Here is a 17,711-nt window from a genome sequence, read left to right as displayed (position 1 = left end):
AAAATGGGCAAACAATGGATATACAAGTATAAAGGAGAGTTTCATTAAGAAGGAAGTCTCTAGGGCGGCTAGGTGGTTGGTCCTGGAGTCAGGAGTACCTGAGTTCAAATTGGACCTCAGACACTTAATAAAAAACAAAAATTCAAAAAAACAAAAGAGGGAAGGCACTGAGCTGTATGTGTTGGGCGGGGGGGATCTAGAAAGAGCCCTATCTGGAGGTGAGATCTGAGTAGATTTAAAAGGAAATTGAGGGAAGCTAGAAGGTGTAGTTGTGAGGTGGGGAGAATTCTAGTCCGGGGGAACAGTCAGATTTGGGGAGTTGTGTGAGTGTGCTGTGAGAAGTGTTGCTGGATATTATATGGAAGGAAATAAGGAGAAGGAAGACTCGAAAGGCAAGAAAGCAATCAAACGTGAGGCCGAAGGATTGTATCGAAGAGCATGACATCAGAGAGCTGCAGTCATGGCACGGAGGTGAACTGGCTTTGGGGGGGTGGGGGGTGCGCAGTCACCAGCCCTACCCCGGGTCTCCGGAACCATCCCGGGCCGGTGGTCCGCTATGGACCACGATGACCCAGACGGCCCTGGGTGGGAGGCCGAAAAGGGCCAAGGGCTTCAGGTTTGACTGAGGCAACTTCAGTGATTAAGGTCAGGGAAGGAAAAGACAAAGCAGCAGCAAAGGAGGAAGGCTTTTACTCAGCCCACCCCCCAAATTAAAATGGGAAAGCAAGACCCCCTGGGTCTGTCGGGGCTTTGGGCGAGCTCGGAAGAAATCAAACAAAGAAAAACGTCTTTTGCCTAGTGAAACAAACATCCCCGTGGGAAGGCCACAGGGGCACCGGGGCGGCCCGGCCCGCCCTGGCCTCCCCCGGGCCCCTGGGGGCAGCACGGCCCGCGGCCCCTTCCGCGCCGAGGGGAGCCGGCCCCGGCCCGTCCCCGGCCCCTCTCGGGTCCCTTTTCTACAGAGCGTGTGAAGGGGAGTTTCCGGCCCGGCCCTCGGGGCCGGAGCGCCCGCGATTCGGAGGGGCCGAGGGGCTGGCGGGCCCTCCGAGCGGGCGGGGCGGGAAGGCACAAAGGACGCGCCGTCGCCTCCAGCCCCGGGGAGCCCCCCCGCGCGGCACGCCGACGTCCCGACGCGCCGGTGGCGTCACAAGGGGCGGGGCGAGCCGGGGCTGGCCGGCCGGGCCGGCGGCGGGGCGGCAGAGTGGGCCGGCGGCTGCGGGGCCGGCGCTGCTGCACGCCGCTGCCCCTCCGCCCGGGCCCGCGGGTGTCTGCGCGTGCGCGCGTGCCAGCGAGCCGAGCCCGGCGCGGGCGTCCGCGGGCGGCGCTCGCCTTCCCTCCCGGTCCGGCTCGGGCCTCCTCGCCGCGGCCCAGCCCCCATTCCCTTCTCCAGAGGGGCCCGGCCCGGCGCGGCGCGGCGCTTGGCCTCCCGGGGCCGCGGGTCGCGCCCGGCCGTGCCGCCGCGCCGCGCCCGAGGGCTGGGATGCTTTGTCCTCGGGCCGCGCCGCCGCCGTAGCCGCCGCCGCACCTGCACGCTCCCGGCGCTCACTATGAATGGGGCGAACGACCAGCACTTGTTCATAAAAGACATTAAGCCCGGGCTGAAAAACTTAAATGTCGTCTTTATTGTCCTGGAGATCGGTAAGTCGGGGCCCGCCGCCGGAGCGGCGCCCCCCCCCCCCGCCTCCCGGCCCCCCCCCGCGCACGTGGCCGCCTCCCGGAGCCCCAGACCCGCGTGGCCCGGCGCTTTCCCTTCTGCCCCCCGGGGGAGGGGAGGGGTCGCCTTCCCCGAAAGCCCAGCCCTACACTAACGAGACCCGACTTTCTTCTTCTTCTTCTTCTCCACCTTTTTCTGGATGTTTCCAATCCTCGCAGGACGCGTGACCAAAACCAAAGACGGCCACGAAGTTAGATCGTGCAAAGTAGCCGACAAGACGGGCAGCATCACCATCTCGGTGTGGGACGAAATCGGAGGTCTGATCCAGCCCGGGGATATTATACGATTGACCCGAGGGTAGGTGTGTGTGCGGACCACTCCTCCCGGAGCACATGCATCCACCCGCAGTCTGCCAAGCACCCTACCTGCCCCCCGAGGAGGGGGAGGCACCCTTTGTTTCCTCGGAAGCTGATTCAATTTATCTAACACTCCCATTCAGGACTTTTTAGGCCGACTTGCGGGTGGGGGGTAGTAAATTGGATGGATTAGGATTAACATCCTGCCCTCTACATTTTCCTGTAAATGGGAGTATCCGTCTCTAGAGTGAGCTGCTCATTTTAGAACCTGCTAAATTATCTATATCGCATTTACCTGTTAGCCGAAAGAGGACAAACCTGAACCGGAGAGCTTGGTTTCTGTTAGGTCAAAGGTTAGGCTAAAACCCCATCCTTAGCAAGTGGGACATTTATATTTTAGCTAGCCAGAAATAAAGGCTTGCCCTTTTTTTAGATCAACTTTAGTACACCACCATGATTTTTCTGTTTCCATGCTCAGATCTTCATTAGGGAAAATGACACGTAACGTTCTGATGGAGTAAAATGTAAAAAAAAAAAAGGTAGGCTTTAAAACTAACATAGCAGATGGAAGAGTTGCATATGGAGGGGGAAATTTAGTTCCAGAATCCACAGGAACAAATTGATGAACTTATTTGGGGGTGGGTGTGATAGAAGTATTGAGATAGTAAACTAGGAAGTAACATTTGGAAGTTTTTGCATTGAGGTTGTTGTAATACTTTTCTGAGTCATAAATAGGGAAGCAGGGTGGGGATTGATAATAGTCATAATAGCATAATGTAATTAGGCCTGTTACCTTGATGCTAAGGAACTCAGAACACTTAACAGGTATTATCTTAATTTTTTTTATAACATCTCCAGGAAGCAAGCCTAAGAGCTTGTATCTTCAAAGCAGGAAGTTTATTCTTGACCATATTTGATTCATTAACAATCAACCAAGTGACTCTGTAAATCTATCTTCTTCATAGATAAAGAATTCATGAAGATAATTCCTGTTGCTTAAATAAAATTTAGAATGTTAGCATTTCCATTCTTTTAAGGATTAAAAATCACCAGATAATTATGATTTTTATTTACTTCTTTCAGGTATGTATATGGAAATTCTGACTTTTAAGGAAAGATTCTTTTAGTAGTATGATAGCTTTTATTTAGAATTTTAGATCTAGAGTTGGAAAAGGGGCAGCTAGGTGGCGCAGTGGATAGAGCACCAGCCTTGGAGTCAGGAGTACCTGAGTTCAAATCCAACCTCAGACACTTACTACCTAGTTGTGTGGCCTTGGGCAAGACACTTTAACCCCATTGCCTTGCAATAAACCTAAAAAAAAAAATTAGAAATTAGAGTTGGAAGAGACCTTAATTATTAAAAAAAATAATAAAAGCTAGCATTTACTTAATGCTTGGTTCTCTAAACAATACTTGGAGTAAAGTTAGTTTTTCCCCATTTTGTATATAAAGAAACTGAGGCAAAGAGATTTGGTGAATAGGGTCTGAGACTGTATTTCAATTCAGCTCATCCAGGCTCCCAGGTCCAAACCCAGCTGTCCTGGATGACCTTAGAATTCATCCTGTTCAAAATACCCTGCTCTTCCCCCAGTTTTACAGATGAAAAACCTGACCCTAGAAAAATTAAACTATTTATCCCTGGGTAAGTGATGAGTCCAGATCTTAACCAAGGATCGCCCAATTAATTACATACAGATCTTTCCACTGTAGTAGACTGTTGCCTTTGTTAAGGCACAACTTTCTTTTGCACAATAGGCTTTTAAAGTAGATAATGTAAGATTTAGAGCAGGAAGCAGGTTAGAGATAAACTCTCACTTTCAAAGAACTGAAAGTCAGAAAAATGACTTTTAAAGTCACATAGAAGAGACTAGAGCCTACCCAAGGTGCTATAACTAAATCCATTACTCTCTTTACACTCTGGTCTAAAGAGATGAGAAATTAGGAATAATAAAAATGGTTTTCAGAAAAGCTATCTTCCACCTATAGTAGGGTTTTAACTCATATTCCTCTATTCCAGTCTAAAGTTATATTCAGAATAATACTAACACTTTGTAAAAATTTACTTTTGCCCAAAAAAAGACTCCAAAAGCAAAATAAAAAGCCCAAATATTTTTACATTGCCAGCTAGAACTACTATCAGTTTAGTGTACTGTGACCAAGCAGCACATTTTTTTTTATTAAAGAATTTGGTCAAAGGAAAATTAACAATCTGGGAATGGAGCTGGAATTCCATAGCATAAACTGTTAGTATTAACTGAGACCACACTGTCAACCATTTGTGTAGAGAAGGGAGTTCAGATGAGGTCTGTTAAAATAATACTCAACCAGTGGTCAGGCCTAGTGTACTATAAATGTATTATATGGAAGGAATTGATGTTTTGGTTAGTTAATTTGACTTTTACAACTATGTTATAAACTCAGAAAATTAATATATTCTCAGGTGTAAGTTTTAATATATTCTGCAGTGAAGCAGGGAGGGCATAATTGAAACTCAAGGATTTAAAGAAATATTCTTTTTATAGATTTTCCTTAAATTTAAAGATTGTACTTCAGATTTATGTAATCTAGCCAAAACTCTCCAATAACTATAATTGTGCAAAGTGGAATAAATCCTAAAATTAAAGATAGCATAGTACTCAAATTCAGTATAGAAAAACATCTGAATGTAAAATTTAAAATCCTTTGTTCAGTTTTTAAATTTAGAATCTGGATTATAGATTTGATATAGATTTTAGTGTCTTAAATTTTGCTAATGAGAATACTGAGGCCCAGGATAATTTTCTTGTTCAGGTTCATCACATAGGTAGTAGTAAGAGAATTGGTATTTGAACTCAGACTCCATACAAGCAACACTGCCTAGCCACTCCTTTAGTTTTGTTTCTGGGGCAATGAGATGGGGCAGTGGATAGAGCACTGGCCTTGGAGTCAGTTCAAATCCAGCCTCAGACATTTGCCACTTCCTGGCTCTGTGATCTTGGATAAGTCGCTTAACCCTGATTGCCTAACACCCTGGGCCATCTCCAGTCATCCTGATTCAGATTTGGCCACTGGACCCAGATGGCTCTGGAGGAGAAAGTGAGATTGGTGACTCAGCACAGTCCCCCCCTCACTCAAAGCCAATTCATGTGCTTGTCATGGCATCATCACCTACCTGATGTCATGGTGGTTTTGGAGAATGAAGGGCAAAACATCAATTTTGTTGATGGTTAAAAAGCAGTAAATTGTTTTCCCATGGCTGATATGGTCTAATATATATATATATATATCTATATATATATATGCACATACTCTTAATAGGACATAACCTCAGGTCATATATATATTGTTGCCTGGGAGGAACCTTTAGAGTCACCAACTCCATCTCTATCAGTTGATGAATGAGGATGCTGAGAACCAATGAGATGGAATTTCTTGCATGGATCCAGAGCCAGTATTCTTTTTAACTCTACCACACTGCCTCTCCTTTTTATGGGATCTCATGTACAAAAACATTGTGTACAAGCTTAAAAATGTTGTCTTTATATTTTTATAATGAGTCATCCTACATCTACAAAATGCCATCCCCAGAGTAAGTCAGTATTAAATGCCAAGGTCTATAGTTGGTCTTGGTGATAGAGACAAAAAAAAGAGAAAGTTGCTGTCATAAAGAGGGTTATTGTCCAGAGACATACCTAAGTATAAATAAAATAACCTCAATACAAGATAATTTATGTGAATGTGTAGGAGGAGATAAGAAAAAGTCATTCTCAGCAGGGGAGATATAGAAAGAACTTATTTAAATGGTGCTTTTTATCAGTGGCTGGTGTTGAAAAGTACTTGATAAGTTTGAAGAGGATGTTAGTTTATGTATACAGGTCCAGTATTCAAATTATTGCCTGCTCTGACCTTTGGTAAGTTATTTAACCCCCCAACTGTAGTTTTTTTGTTCTGTAAAGTGGGAGATAATATCCTGTGCTATATAGAATTACCGTGAAGATCAAATATATTTAACCCAAGTAAAGATCTTTGCAAGATGTAAAGTGCTTTTCATTCTATTCTGTAGGTTATTTTGTAAGTGATCGAGAACAAGAATAATGTTAACCTTGGTGACTGGATTCCCAAACCAGCCCACCGATCTTTGATCTGTAATGCTTATTTAGTATAGTATAGAATTTTAACTATTCTGTCTTACAGCAGAGAGTCTCTATTTTGGGATGCCAGTCATACATCCTCATTTTGGACCCCATATTGGGATGCTAGTCACACATCCTCCTTCCCAGCCTCCCCCAGCAAGCAAACATGAAAAGGGAAAAAGGCATATATTTATCACTTGGGTATGGTAGTAGGGAGCTCTGTGATTCACTCTTGGGTAGTGGTGTGGGTAGAGGAGAAGGGATCAGAGTACTAGGGAGATGGTGCTAGGGCCTCTAACCTGTCAGTGTCCTGTCTCTGATTTTTCCCTTGCCATCCCATTTCTTGGACTAAGGTTTCTGATTCCAGTGTTTGGCCAATAAATCGTACTCTTTAGCAAGCCCATAATTCACTTTGGGGTTTTACAAGTCTGTTGCTCTAAAAGTAGATTTTCTTCCCCTGTTAAGAGTCTGGGGGATGTCTTGGTTTATATATGTGGCAATGAGTAGGTACTTGGGGAGACACAAAGAATGGACTTAAACTATTTGCATTTTTTACTAGCTTGGCTCCCTTGAGTCTCTTAGGTATTTAATCACCTGGTCAGAATTGGGCCTTGAGGTGGGAGACTGAAGGTATATAATATAAAAGGGTGGTTGTGGGGAGGGGGGAAGGCAGGCTTTGTTGGGTTCACCCTTTCTTCTCCCCCATTAATTGTAGCCTTCATTAGGTCTGCTTTAAAGAAGACTGGAAGCTGCTGCTCAGGTTGCACTTATGGGGAAAGGGGAGTTAGAGGAGAGGAGGAAAACCCCCAGCAGTTAGAAAGAAAAGGAAAGGGAGTTTCTGGAGACACACAGCTGGATGGATTTCCAGGAGATTATTGGTCTCTTTGGAAACCAGTTAACCAGGGACCCGCCTGAAACCACTTCTGCATATGGTGGGGGGGGGGGGGGGGGCTTCCTTTTTTGGTTGGTGCCATTCACATTAAATAACCTATTTAAAATTTTAGTTCATCTTAGGTACAGGCAGTGATAGTTTGGAAAAATAGATGGTTGCTAGTGTATCTCCTTGCTTCATGATATGATTTTAAACTGTTCAGCCCTTCTGTCATTTTCGATAAATTTTAGCTTCATTTCTTGACTTTTACATTAGGAATAGCATATTTTTTGCTGGTAAAATCAAATTGTCTTCTCTATTAGCATGCTAGCTTTAATGTAGAGTTAATAATTGTTATGGGACTAATGGAAACTCTATAAAGCCCTGAACTTTATATTAAATAGAATTTATTTTGGACTTAGGTAAGATTTTTTTTTTTTTTTTGCTTATGTTATGTTTGGATATTAAACTCTAATAAGAGCTTCACCTTCTGATGTAGGGGGGAAAATGTTGACATGGGATTATTGTGAATTAAATAAATTAGGCACAAGAATGCTGAATTAACAGTATCTCCTTTGAAGGAAGAGAAGGATTCAATACATTGTGTTGACCCCTTTTGGCAGTTTTTAATTGGGGTGGGGGGAGACTTGGAATCACACCCCCAGTGGCAAATTGGAAGACATAGGAAAGTTGCATAGTATTGACAGGAATGGATGAATAGGTGGTGAAGTAGCATCATTATAGTGCAGAATCCTTAAGATCAGATCATAATTCCTTTATAATAATGGAGTAAAGGCCCTCTGGACCACATCTGAGAGGAACATTGTGCACCGCTTGTAGATTAGACACATAATTGACTCTTGTTTGTTGTCCTCAGATATGCATCTATGTGGAAAGGATGTCTGACTCTTTACACAGGAAGAGGAGGTGAACTTCAGAAAATTGGGGAGTAAGTATTAAAATATGGCAGCTATGGTGTACTTGACTTGTTGTAAAATCAATGGTAGGTATGAAGTACAATTTCTCTCTGGAGATTGGTTTTTTTGGTAATTGAAAAAAGAATTGAGAGTTAAAGCTATTTGATAGCTTAACTAACATGGATGATAATGTTAAATCTGTTCATTTCTTTGAATTGTATATCTAATAAATCTGTTTCTTACATGGTTGGTCTCAGTTAATTCTAACAAAGAATAGTAAGAAATTTCTCTAAATCTCTCCCCAGAAGAACCATTCCTTTAGCTGTTGGTACATGGTATTTCCAAGATGGCATTTACTGATATCAGCTGCTGTCTTCTAAAACACAACCAAAAACAAAGCATGCAGTAGTTATTTAGGTTTAAGTTATAGGCATAAGTTAAAATTTGATTTTTTTTCTGTTCTTGGGTGAATGTGTGCTCATGTTAAAAGGACTGGCAGCACTGAAAAATTGAAGCCCTCTATTTATTCACAGTCTAGGTACGGTGCAGGCAGCCGCAATGCGAGCTTCCATACCCTGCCCTGGTAATGATCTCCACCTTGACCTGGAGGGACCATCCTCTCTGGGGGTGTAAAGGTAATCTAGCCTCCATGCTAGCCTAGTCATTGGAATGCATTATTACAAGTGTGGTATATAGTGACCCAAGTAATTATTCCATTCAACTTTTGGCTAGGACTCAGGAAAAAAGAAAAGAAACCCTACATTAATTTGAGGCCATATATGAGGTTGGAGATGAATTTGTCAAAAGAAAAGTCATGTGATAAAAAGCTTTTATAAAAAAATTAAAAATCCAGATTGAGGGAGCAGGAAAAAGCTTTGTTCAGGGAAGTTGTCAGTAATGATGAAAGGAGAATGCCATCAATTTGGTTCAGAAGTTGGTAACACTTTGTGGGGTTTAGGCCAAGGGAAAAGGTGGTTTCTTTATATTTCTTGTGTGTTGATATGTCTAAGGTTGACTAAAGTTGTTTTTAAAAAGCAAAGGTATGGAAATACTGGTCATTTAATCCCTTTAGGAATATCCTTTTGAGAATGGTAGGAATAAAAGATTCTTAGAGATTAAATGCTTAATCCATTCAATTCTGAAATGACTTCCACGTGTGTATTGTTCCTTGTCAGTTGCAAATATATTTTTCCTTTTTTTTAAGTAGGCTAAGAAAAAAATGATAGGTTGTAACAATATTACCTTTATGTTTAGATAATAGTGAGTGAACATGAGTTAGTAAATTGCAGCCTACCCTTCAATTAGCTGCCTCCTTTATGAATAATGTTGCCATTGTGAGACTAGAAATAGGGAGAACAATTTGACTGAATCCAGATAAATCCATCCACTAATTAGAACTCTAAGCATTTGTCTTATTAAGGTGTGGATCAGTAGAATTATCTTTTGATCTAAAGAATGTTGCAAGGATATTCTTATGTTTCTGATGATTGATATTGAATAATAGGAATGACATTTGCTGCTTGTGCTTAATAAATCCTTTAATGGGTTTGAGTTTCTTACAATGTTGTAAGGAGGAAAGAAGTAAGAATTTGACTTATCTTAAAACACTTTATTGTAATTGTTGAATTTGGAAGAAACCTTACTAGAAAAGAGTTTGATATTTAATTGGTTTCCCCATGTAGAAATTCTTCAGTTGCCTTTAAAAAAAAAAAACCAACCCAGCAGCCATCTAACTTTTTGCTTTATTTTCAGATTTTGCATGGTATACTCAGAAGTGCCAAACTTCAGTGAACCTAATCCAGACTATCTTGGACAGCAGAACAAAGTGGTAATTAACAGTTTTATGAGCAAATTGCTTTTTTGCTATGTACTACAATTTTATAGATGAGTTGTTAACAACCCTGTTTTCTTGGCACATTGACATGTCTTACAATTATTTTAAAAAGTTAGTAGGACATTCTCAAATCTTAAAGCATTTGTCTTCATGCACCACATACAACAAAACTTCATGCACATAAGTGTGTGTGTGTGTCTTGCCATTTTGAGGGGTGGAAAAAGTGATAGGAAATTTGGTGATTATACCTGTGCTTATATGCATTCATTGTATGAATGGTTTAGGCTGAGGTACATTAGAGAATTGTATATGGGTAAACTTTTAAAAATAGTAAATTGGGGGGTGGTTAGAAACAAAAAACATGCATTTCTGTGCTCTTTTGGTACATTTCATGGTCATCAGTTTTTTTTTGATGCTATTTACTTAAATTTTTTTTCTTAACATTTTCCTTAAGGCACATGGTGAACAAAAAAATAATTCTTCTGCAAGTAATATGGGTACAGGTACATTTGGGCCAGTAGGTAAGTCTTTATGTAAAGTCTACTACATGTGAGGTTGAAGAATATGTATTATTTGTAGATAGAACTTAATATTAATTCATGGGTTTGGTTTTTAAGAAAAAAACTTTTATCAGAAGTTTGCCACTGAATTTATAGATCTTTATTATCCTGGTGGTTTCATTTGACAAAAGCTGACTTAAGGGTTTCAAGTTTATAATTTAGCTTCTCAAGCTTAACTATGGAGTTTTCTCCTTTAAAAGTTTATTGGGAAAAAGACCAACATCAACTATATTATATTCTTAATTTTAAAAGTAACCAAATAGAAATTTACATTGGGGAACTTGTATAATGTACTTTGGAGATCAGATTGGTGGAAATTTCATTTGTTCTTATCACAAGACAAGTTTAAGGGCGATTGCCAAATTTTTTTCCTGTTAACTTTTGTATCTTTTCTTAAAAACTTCTCTTCACAATCAAAAGTGATTTATTGTGTCTGTGTCTTGATGTTTCAATAATAGTAGTGTCTGATAGGGCTTTTAACTCCTACTATTTTCTGTTTTCTCTCTGCCTTTATTTTCAGTGTAGGGAGGGGACATCTGTTCTTTTTGTAAGTGTTGATTTCTGACTTTGATACCTAAGTTAATCTTCCCTCTTCCTCTCGATGACAGCACCAAATACAGTCTAAGGCTATCATATATGCTTACTTAAAAATGTCAGTTTGGGGGGGGGAGGTAGTCTCTAGAAATGTTTCCCTAGTCTTTTCCTAGTCTGTTTGACCTTGTTTGTGTGTGTGTGTGTGTGTGTGTGTGTGTGTGTGTTTGTTTATGTGTCTGTATCTGTATCTGTCCATCTGGGTGTTTGAAAGAAGGGATATCTTTATACAGGTGTCAGTGTCAGGATCTGGAACTGGTGATGAAATGTTGTCGTTTTTGGAAATTGTGTACAAACTGGAACTGAATCAGGGCGATTCGCATTTTCATATAATCATGCCCACTCCTATGCAGGTACTGGGAGAGCCAATGGACGAGGACCTGTAAACCCACAGCTACCAGCAACAGCTAATGTTCAGCCAGTTGTGACCACAATAAGTAATGGGAGGGACCCCCGGAGAGCCTTTAAAAGATGACCTATGCCAAATGTTCACATACAGCTTGCCTAAACTACATGATGCCCTACTTGAACACTTATTGCACTTTTATTTATGGTTATCTGTGAAAAGTTTGTCCTTTATTGGTATGTTTTTATGTTTTGGTTTGTTGACAAGTGATTTGTTATATGATAATGCAATTAAGCTGCTTAAATGCCATCTGAAAGAATGGTCTATAAAGGAGGGAAAATAGTTTTGGAACAAAAAAAAAGCAAAAAGCCTAAAAGCCTCACCCAATCAACTGCACTTCATATTGGGTGTATGGGTCAGCTCTAATAGCCTCTATGAGTCTACTGTATCCTCTGTATAAACTTTGTAACTCTTATTTGACTTAATAGAGTTTTTTTTTGTCCAATATAGAAGTTGCCAATTAAAGCAATAACTTTCAAAAAATTGGTTGGAAGATAGCAGCAAGTGGTCAAATATCTTGTGACTCCAAGAAAGATTGATTTTTCTGACATAATTCATGTTACTCCATTAAGATGATTGAACAGTCTTGGGTTGATCTTTTATTACCTGAAACAGGCTAGCAGAATAATGAAATATCATCTTTTAATGATTTATCTTACAGCTGGTAATTTTATTTTAAAGCTACATTTTATTTTGGGAAAGGGCTCTAAAATATTCTTTGGCTTAATATATCAAAGGAAAATATAAATTGTTCTTTAATATTCCTTTTTTTCCAAAGTCATCCCTTTTTATTAAATGTTTTTAGATCTTTAAAATGTAAAAAAACCCTTTAAGAATTTTAGTCTGACTTGTGTATTTATTGAAGTTATGATAGTAAGTACTACCTGAGTTATAAGGAAATTGAACATAATTCAGGTAGAAATCTACAAACTTAAACCATAATTTAATAAGATGATTACTATCTAAGAACTACAGTTTTTACATCAAAAACACCTGGCATAGATTGAAGTTCCTAGAAACTTCTTTGAATGAATTTGTGTCAGACAATTTATTTTAAAAATAGAAAATTTCATCAGCAGAATTTCTGGAGAAAATTCATAGTACTTTGTCCATCAGCCAAAGATACAGGAATGCCTCTGGTAGAACTGAGTATAGCTTTATTCAGAATTTCTTGGGAAGCGGATTTTTATTTTCACTTGATAAATGATTTTAGTAAGTTCTACCAATTCTTATAGGGTGGATTATTAGTGAATTTTTCATTTGTTAGACTTATTTTTAAAGTTGACCCCTTGAATAAAACTTGCACTAATGTTAAAAAATCTACCTATTTATTTGTCCAGCCTTAAATGTTATGTTGTAGGGAAAACTTGTATGCCGTCCTGATAACCTTATATGATTACTTAAAAAGGATTTAAAAAAAACAATCTTCCCTGTGGAAGAAACCCATTATAAAGAATAGAGTTTTTAGTCTGCTTTCTTGACACAGACATTGATAAAGATTATCTTTATTGTGGGTATGTTGCTTTTCCTCTTTTTAAATCGTAGTGCTTTTCCTGAAAAACTACAAAGCATTTGGATTAAGGAGAATGATAACCTGGAATTTTTTTTTCCTTTGCCTTGGTTATTCTATTTATTTTTGGTATAGAAGTGAGTTTTTTGTATCTTTGTTGAAAGTTCATAAAAGTATCCAAAGCATGAAAGCTGCTATTTTATCCTTAAGATAGTGTTGAAAGTGGTGCTGTTTTTATGATTGGTATTCATTTTAGGATTTGTGTTGACATTGACAATGATGTCTGTCTGAGAGATTATTTAATAATACATATAATTTCCTGGCATACTTTATGGAAATGGACCTTTTAAAAAATGAATTTATTAATTCCTGATACATAATGATAAAAGGAAGATACTGTTTAATCTAGACATTCAGACTTATTTCTAAATCTGTTCTTTCCTTTTAATAAGTCAAATAATTCCAACCAGATTCCCCAGTGAAACTTTCTCAGCTTCCCTAAGGTACTTTTTAGCTATTTTGGGGTCATCTTGTTTTATTATTTTGCTCTTTTCATAAGAACTTTGCATTTCAGATGCACTTCAGATTAAGTTACAAAAAAACCAAAATCATTGCGTATGAAGCAAGTGATGTAAAGTCCTCCCCCACATCCCCTATCTCACTTTTCCCTCGTTTGAATGACTTCTAAATAATCTGACAGATAAATTACTAAATTTTATCAAAATTTTCTAAGATAAATAAAAAAAGTCATTTGGTGGGGCATTTTTATACTTTTAAAATGTAACAAATGATTCTAAAGGAAGGTTAAAGATATTCTTCACTTTAAAAAATGAAATAGAAATACTAAACATTATACAACTTTTACACTTTGGGGCACATTGATTTTCATGTATGCATTAGAAAATGAAGGATGTAGGGGGAAGGCTAAATTTGCACACTTTCTTTTAAATGTACTGTGGTTTTTAATTGGAACTACATGTCTCTGCTTTCTTTGAGGTTAGTGATATTCCTTTGAGGTTAGTAATATTCCTGTTTCAATATTTTACCTTTGTTCTCTTTTTTTTTTCAGTGCCATTAATGAATCTCTTTTCTCTTAAGGAAAGACCCTCCAATACCAAAGCAAGTGACTTACAATCTATAGTGACCTACATTTATCTAACCAGTCTAGTCTACTTGAGCAACAACACTCATCAAGAAGTCAGAGGAAGAATATTTTCCTGCTTTCCTCTCATTCCAGTTTTTCACTTAACAACTTAATTTTTTAAATGAGCACTTAAGATGGAATTATTAATATCTACTGGAAAAGTCACTGGATTAAGTTCACATAATTTCTACATCATGGTTAATTCTGAAGTGGATTTGAAGTCTCATCAGAAGATCCAGCTTTTTATGGCTTATGCTTCTCTCTTGGGCATGGGGGAGGGATGGCGGGGTCACTGAAATTTGGGAGAGTGAAAGATGAACAAAGAAACCCAGAAGAAATGTATTTCCTATAGTGGTACTTAAGCACTCTAGTGTTACCTATTTCTTTCCTCTTCCTGTGTGTAGCTTTACCACTAAAAGAATAGAGTTCACACTTGGGATATAATTTATATGTTAAAGCATTAGAGAAGTATGAATACATGTTCAACGGAAGAAAAAAATACTTTTGTTTGCCAGGAATCAGACACATGCACTTCAATTTTTTTTTCTTCTAGTGTATAATTAAGCCCATTAATAACCCCAGGCCATTTGAAGAAGTCCATCACTTAGTGACCTATATTTGTAAGGCAAACTCAATAGTCATCATTAGTAAGACTATAAGCTACCTATTATAGTTATGTTTAAAGGAATGCTTGAAGGTATGGGTCATTTTCTATACAACTGGAGTCATCAATTAGGCCATTGAAGTCTCAACCATATAGAGTGCTTATGAGAGAGTTGAAATACAATGAAGAAGTCATTTCTGATGTATTAGCATGTAACACAATTGGCAAAATGATCTCAAATTAAGGCTTTGTGATTACATATCTGAGGTTTGGATCTGGCTGTCAGCGAATTGAAGACTAAACACAGAAGCCTATACCAGTCTTGATGTCATAACTTTTCATATTCTATCACTCAGACACATATCTTGGGTCTAATCATTCCCTAGAGGTAATAAAGCTGTCTAGTGTTTTCTGTGGCAAACTTTACAGGCATGTTCTTAACTGCTAGGAGTTTCCTATTCTGCAAATGAAATACCTGTCAGGTGAACTATTTAAGCCCTGGTTTATGGTGGAAAAAAGTTGAGAGACTTGTGTTAAGAAAAATGGCAATATCCTTGTAGCATGTGCTTAGTATCCTTAATCAATCTGGAGAAAGCTATTTTTTGGAGGCAAATGGAATACCAATTTAACTGATGACCTTTAAGGCCTTGTAATTGTAGGTTTTATTAAGAGCCTACCTAAAGTCCAGCCCATTTTATCTCCAAATATATTGCCTTCAGTCTTGTGACCACATGAGCAAACTACATGAAAGTTTAACTTGGACAGCTTTTGGCAATGTTTCATATTTCCTAATCATGACAGATTTTTAGTGCCTAAGGCTGTGAACATAACATGATAAAACCTTAGTAATTCCAGAAAAGAGCAGTCATGATTTACTAGGAAATGTGGAGATTTTAAAGATGCCTTATGTTAAAAGTACAGTGCTGTGTAAGATTTTAAATGGGTGCTGTTAATTTAGGCACATTTTTTAGAAGGGCTCATCGTACAAGGCCTTTATCTTGCACAAGTTATTGGACCCTTCATAGCACAAAGTATGTTAGATGAATTTGTGATTTGTAAAAATGATTAGAATTCATACTTTAGTATCAACCTTATATTTGTAAGTAATTCCAATTTGGGTAGCATAAATCTATCAAATTTATGTCATTACCAGGTTGGTTACTAGTGCCATCTGGCTGCAGGACAGAGATGGCTTATGTCACATAAATCAATGTGGTTTATTTTTCTCAAGACCTTTCTCAACTTCCACTCCCCTATTTAAAACTGGACAGATCAGAGCTTTGGGAGCTGGTAGAATTGGCCTTGAGTTCATTATGTGACTTATGGGACATTGTTTCAAAATACACTGCCATAGTGGAATGCAAAATGTGACCCAAGTTGGCTAGAACGTAATTGCAACCTCAATTATAAATCTTCATTAAAAAATTCAGTTTTTAAGGCTTTAAAACAGCTGAATTCGGAATTTATGAAAATCGAATTTACATTCCAGTCACCACAAAATGTAGATATTTTCAACTTGTTTTTTGTGATTACCCTGAATAGGGCTATATGGGTATGGTATTGTAAATGATAACACTGGTATACATGCCTTGTCTAATTTTAGTATTAGGCTAAAACAGATTTTTGACCTCATTTTTCAAGTACGCAGCCCTTCTCAATGATTAGTGAAAGACCAATCGCGGGCAGCTATTGAACATTTTGCCAAGGTTGAGCCTATGAAATAGTTAAATACCAAAATCTGGATTAGAACCAAAACTATTTTTCTGCCCCAAGGAAAAATTAATTTTGACAACTGAAAGACAAAATTGGTAGTTTTCTATATAACATTCAACCAGCGTGAACTATGTACCAACAAAAATTAAACTGACAGTTCAAAATGCTGGTTGTAGGGAAAATAGTTAAGCCAAACACTAAAAGGAATTTAACTTTCATAAAGAAATTGAGGTACCAAAAAATTAAGAAATTCTATTGGAGGTCTTTCTAGGAAGATTCTAGAGGAGGTGTTTGAGATAATGCACAAGAGTAGAAATTCTTTACAGTTAATAGACAGTGACCAAGGTGCATAGGTGTAAGCATGAAGTGTTTGCTGTTTGCCCTAAAATCTGATGGAAATAAAGATGAAAAAGAATGCTAAGGGATCAAACATTCCCAGGAACTTTGAAGATCTCAGAATCACCCTCCTGAAGACTGGCATTTGAAAAACCACTAATCTTGCATATGTGACATGATTTAAATCAAGATGAATAAGCAAGGTCTTGAACATTTGACCTAGAAGGAATTTGTAAACATCCACTGACGTAATCTACTTTTTTCGTGGGGTAGGATGGGGGTGTGGTAGTGTAAAAAACTAGAAGTATATATACCCTCTAGTGGTTGTTCAGCTGTTTCAATCTCATCAGACACTGATCCCATTTGGGGTTTCCTTGGCAAAGACACGTGTGGTTTGTCATTTTCATTTGCTCATTTTACAGATGAGGAAACTGAGGCAAACAGGATTGAGTTGACTTGCCCAGGGTCACAGCTAGTATGTGAGGTCAGATTTGAACTTAGGAAATTGAGTCAGACTTCAGGTCTGGCACTATCCAATGTGTCTCCTAACTGCCCAGTGCCACCTACTGGGTAGGTAATAGAAATAATTAGAAATTCTGAAGCCAAGAAATATATCTCAACCTTTAGTTTCTATTTTTTGGCAAAATAGTTTCAAGCTATTGAGGTTTTGTGCCTCAGTTTCAGCACCATGTGAAACTTAATGAGCTCATCTGAAGAAGCTGTTCTGACCATTATATTAAGAAGCTGTTCTGACCATTATATTAGAAAAAGGTCACACAGTAGCAAAAGCAACTATTCTCTAAGCTCCAACTGTTGAAGCTAGCAGGGGTTAGGGAATCGGGGTGAAAACTTTACAACAAGGAGCTAGTTGCCTTTAATACTGGTGAAAGTTTTTGATGGTGGTAACTATAATAGATGAAATAACAATATAAACTTGTCTTTCAGAATTGTATTCCCTTAGCCCATTGGTATTTTGTAAAATATTAGAAATGTGATTGTTAGTAGTATTGCTGTGATTATATGAAATTTTGCTTAATATGTACTTATGTATTTATAACTTTTGACTTATATCTGTAATCTTATTCCTGTGAGCTCCCAGGTAA

The 17,711-nt window shown here is 38.6% G+C and overlaps 1 protein-coding gene across 5 annotated transcripts; it reads left to right on the top strand.

Moving 5' to 3' along the window:
• The first annotated feature begins 1,207 nt into the window (after positions 1-1,207).
• NABP1 (nucleic acid binding protein 1) lies at positions 1,208-14,980 on the top strand. Of its 5 annotated transcripts, none has more exons than XR_012474209.1 (7): positions 1,227-1,638; positions 1,873-2,011; positions 7,871-7,942; positions 9,663-9,738; positions 10,199-10,265; positions 11,249-11,477; positions 13,910-13,997. XR_012474209.1 is itself a non-coding variant. In XM_074215469.1 (6 exons), exons 1-6 carry the CDS (start codon positions 1,548-1,550, stop codon positions 14,066-14,068), a joined length of 633 nt encoding a protein of 210 aa, XP_074071570.1. In that variant the 5' UTR covers positions 1,208-1,547; the 3' UTR covers positions 14,069-14,980. The 5 variants fall into 5 exon arrangements, 3 of the variants coding, with proteins under 3 accessions (XP_074071570.1, XP_074071569.1, XP_074071568.1); XR_012474210.1 differs by having other exon boundaries at positions 13,881-13,968; XM_074215469.1 differs by lacking the exon at positions 11,249-11,477 and having other exon boundaries at positions 1,208-1,638; positions 13,881-14,980.
• Positions 14,981-17,711: the final 2,731 nt, after the last annotated feature.

The sequence above is a fragment of the Macrotis lagotis genome, chromosome 1 (assembly GCF_037893015.1).
Source record: "Macrotis lagotis isolate mMagLag1 chromosome 1, bilby.v1.9.chrom.fasta, whole genome shotgun sequence".
In the NCBI taxonomy this organism is placed as follows: Eukaryota; Metazoa; Chordata; class Mammalia; order Peramelemorphia; family Peramelidae; genus Macrotis; species Macrotis lagotis.
This window is presented reverse-complemented; position numbering and strand designations above follow the sequence as displayed.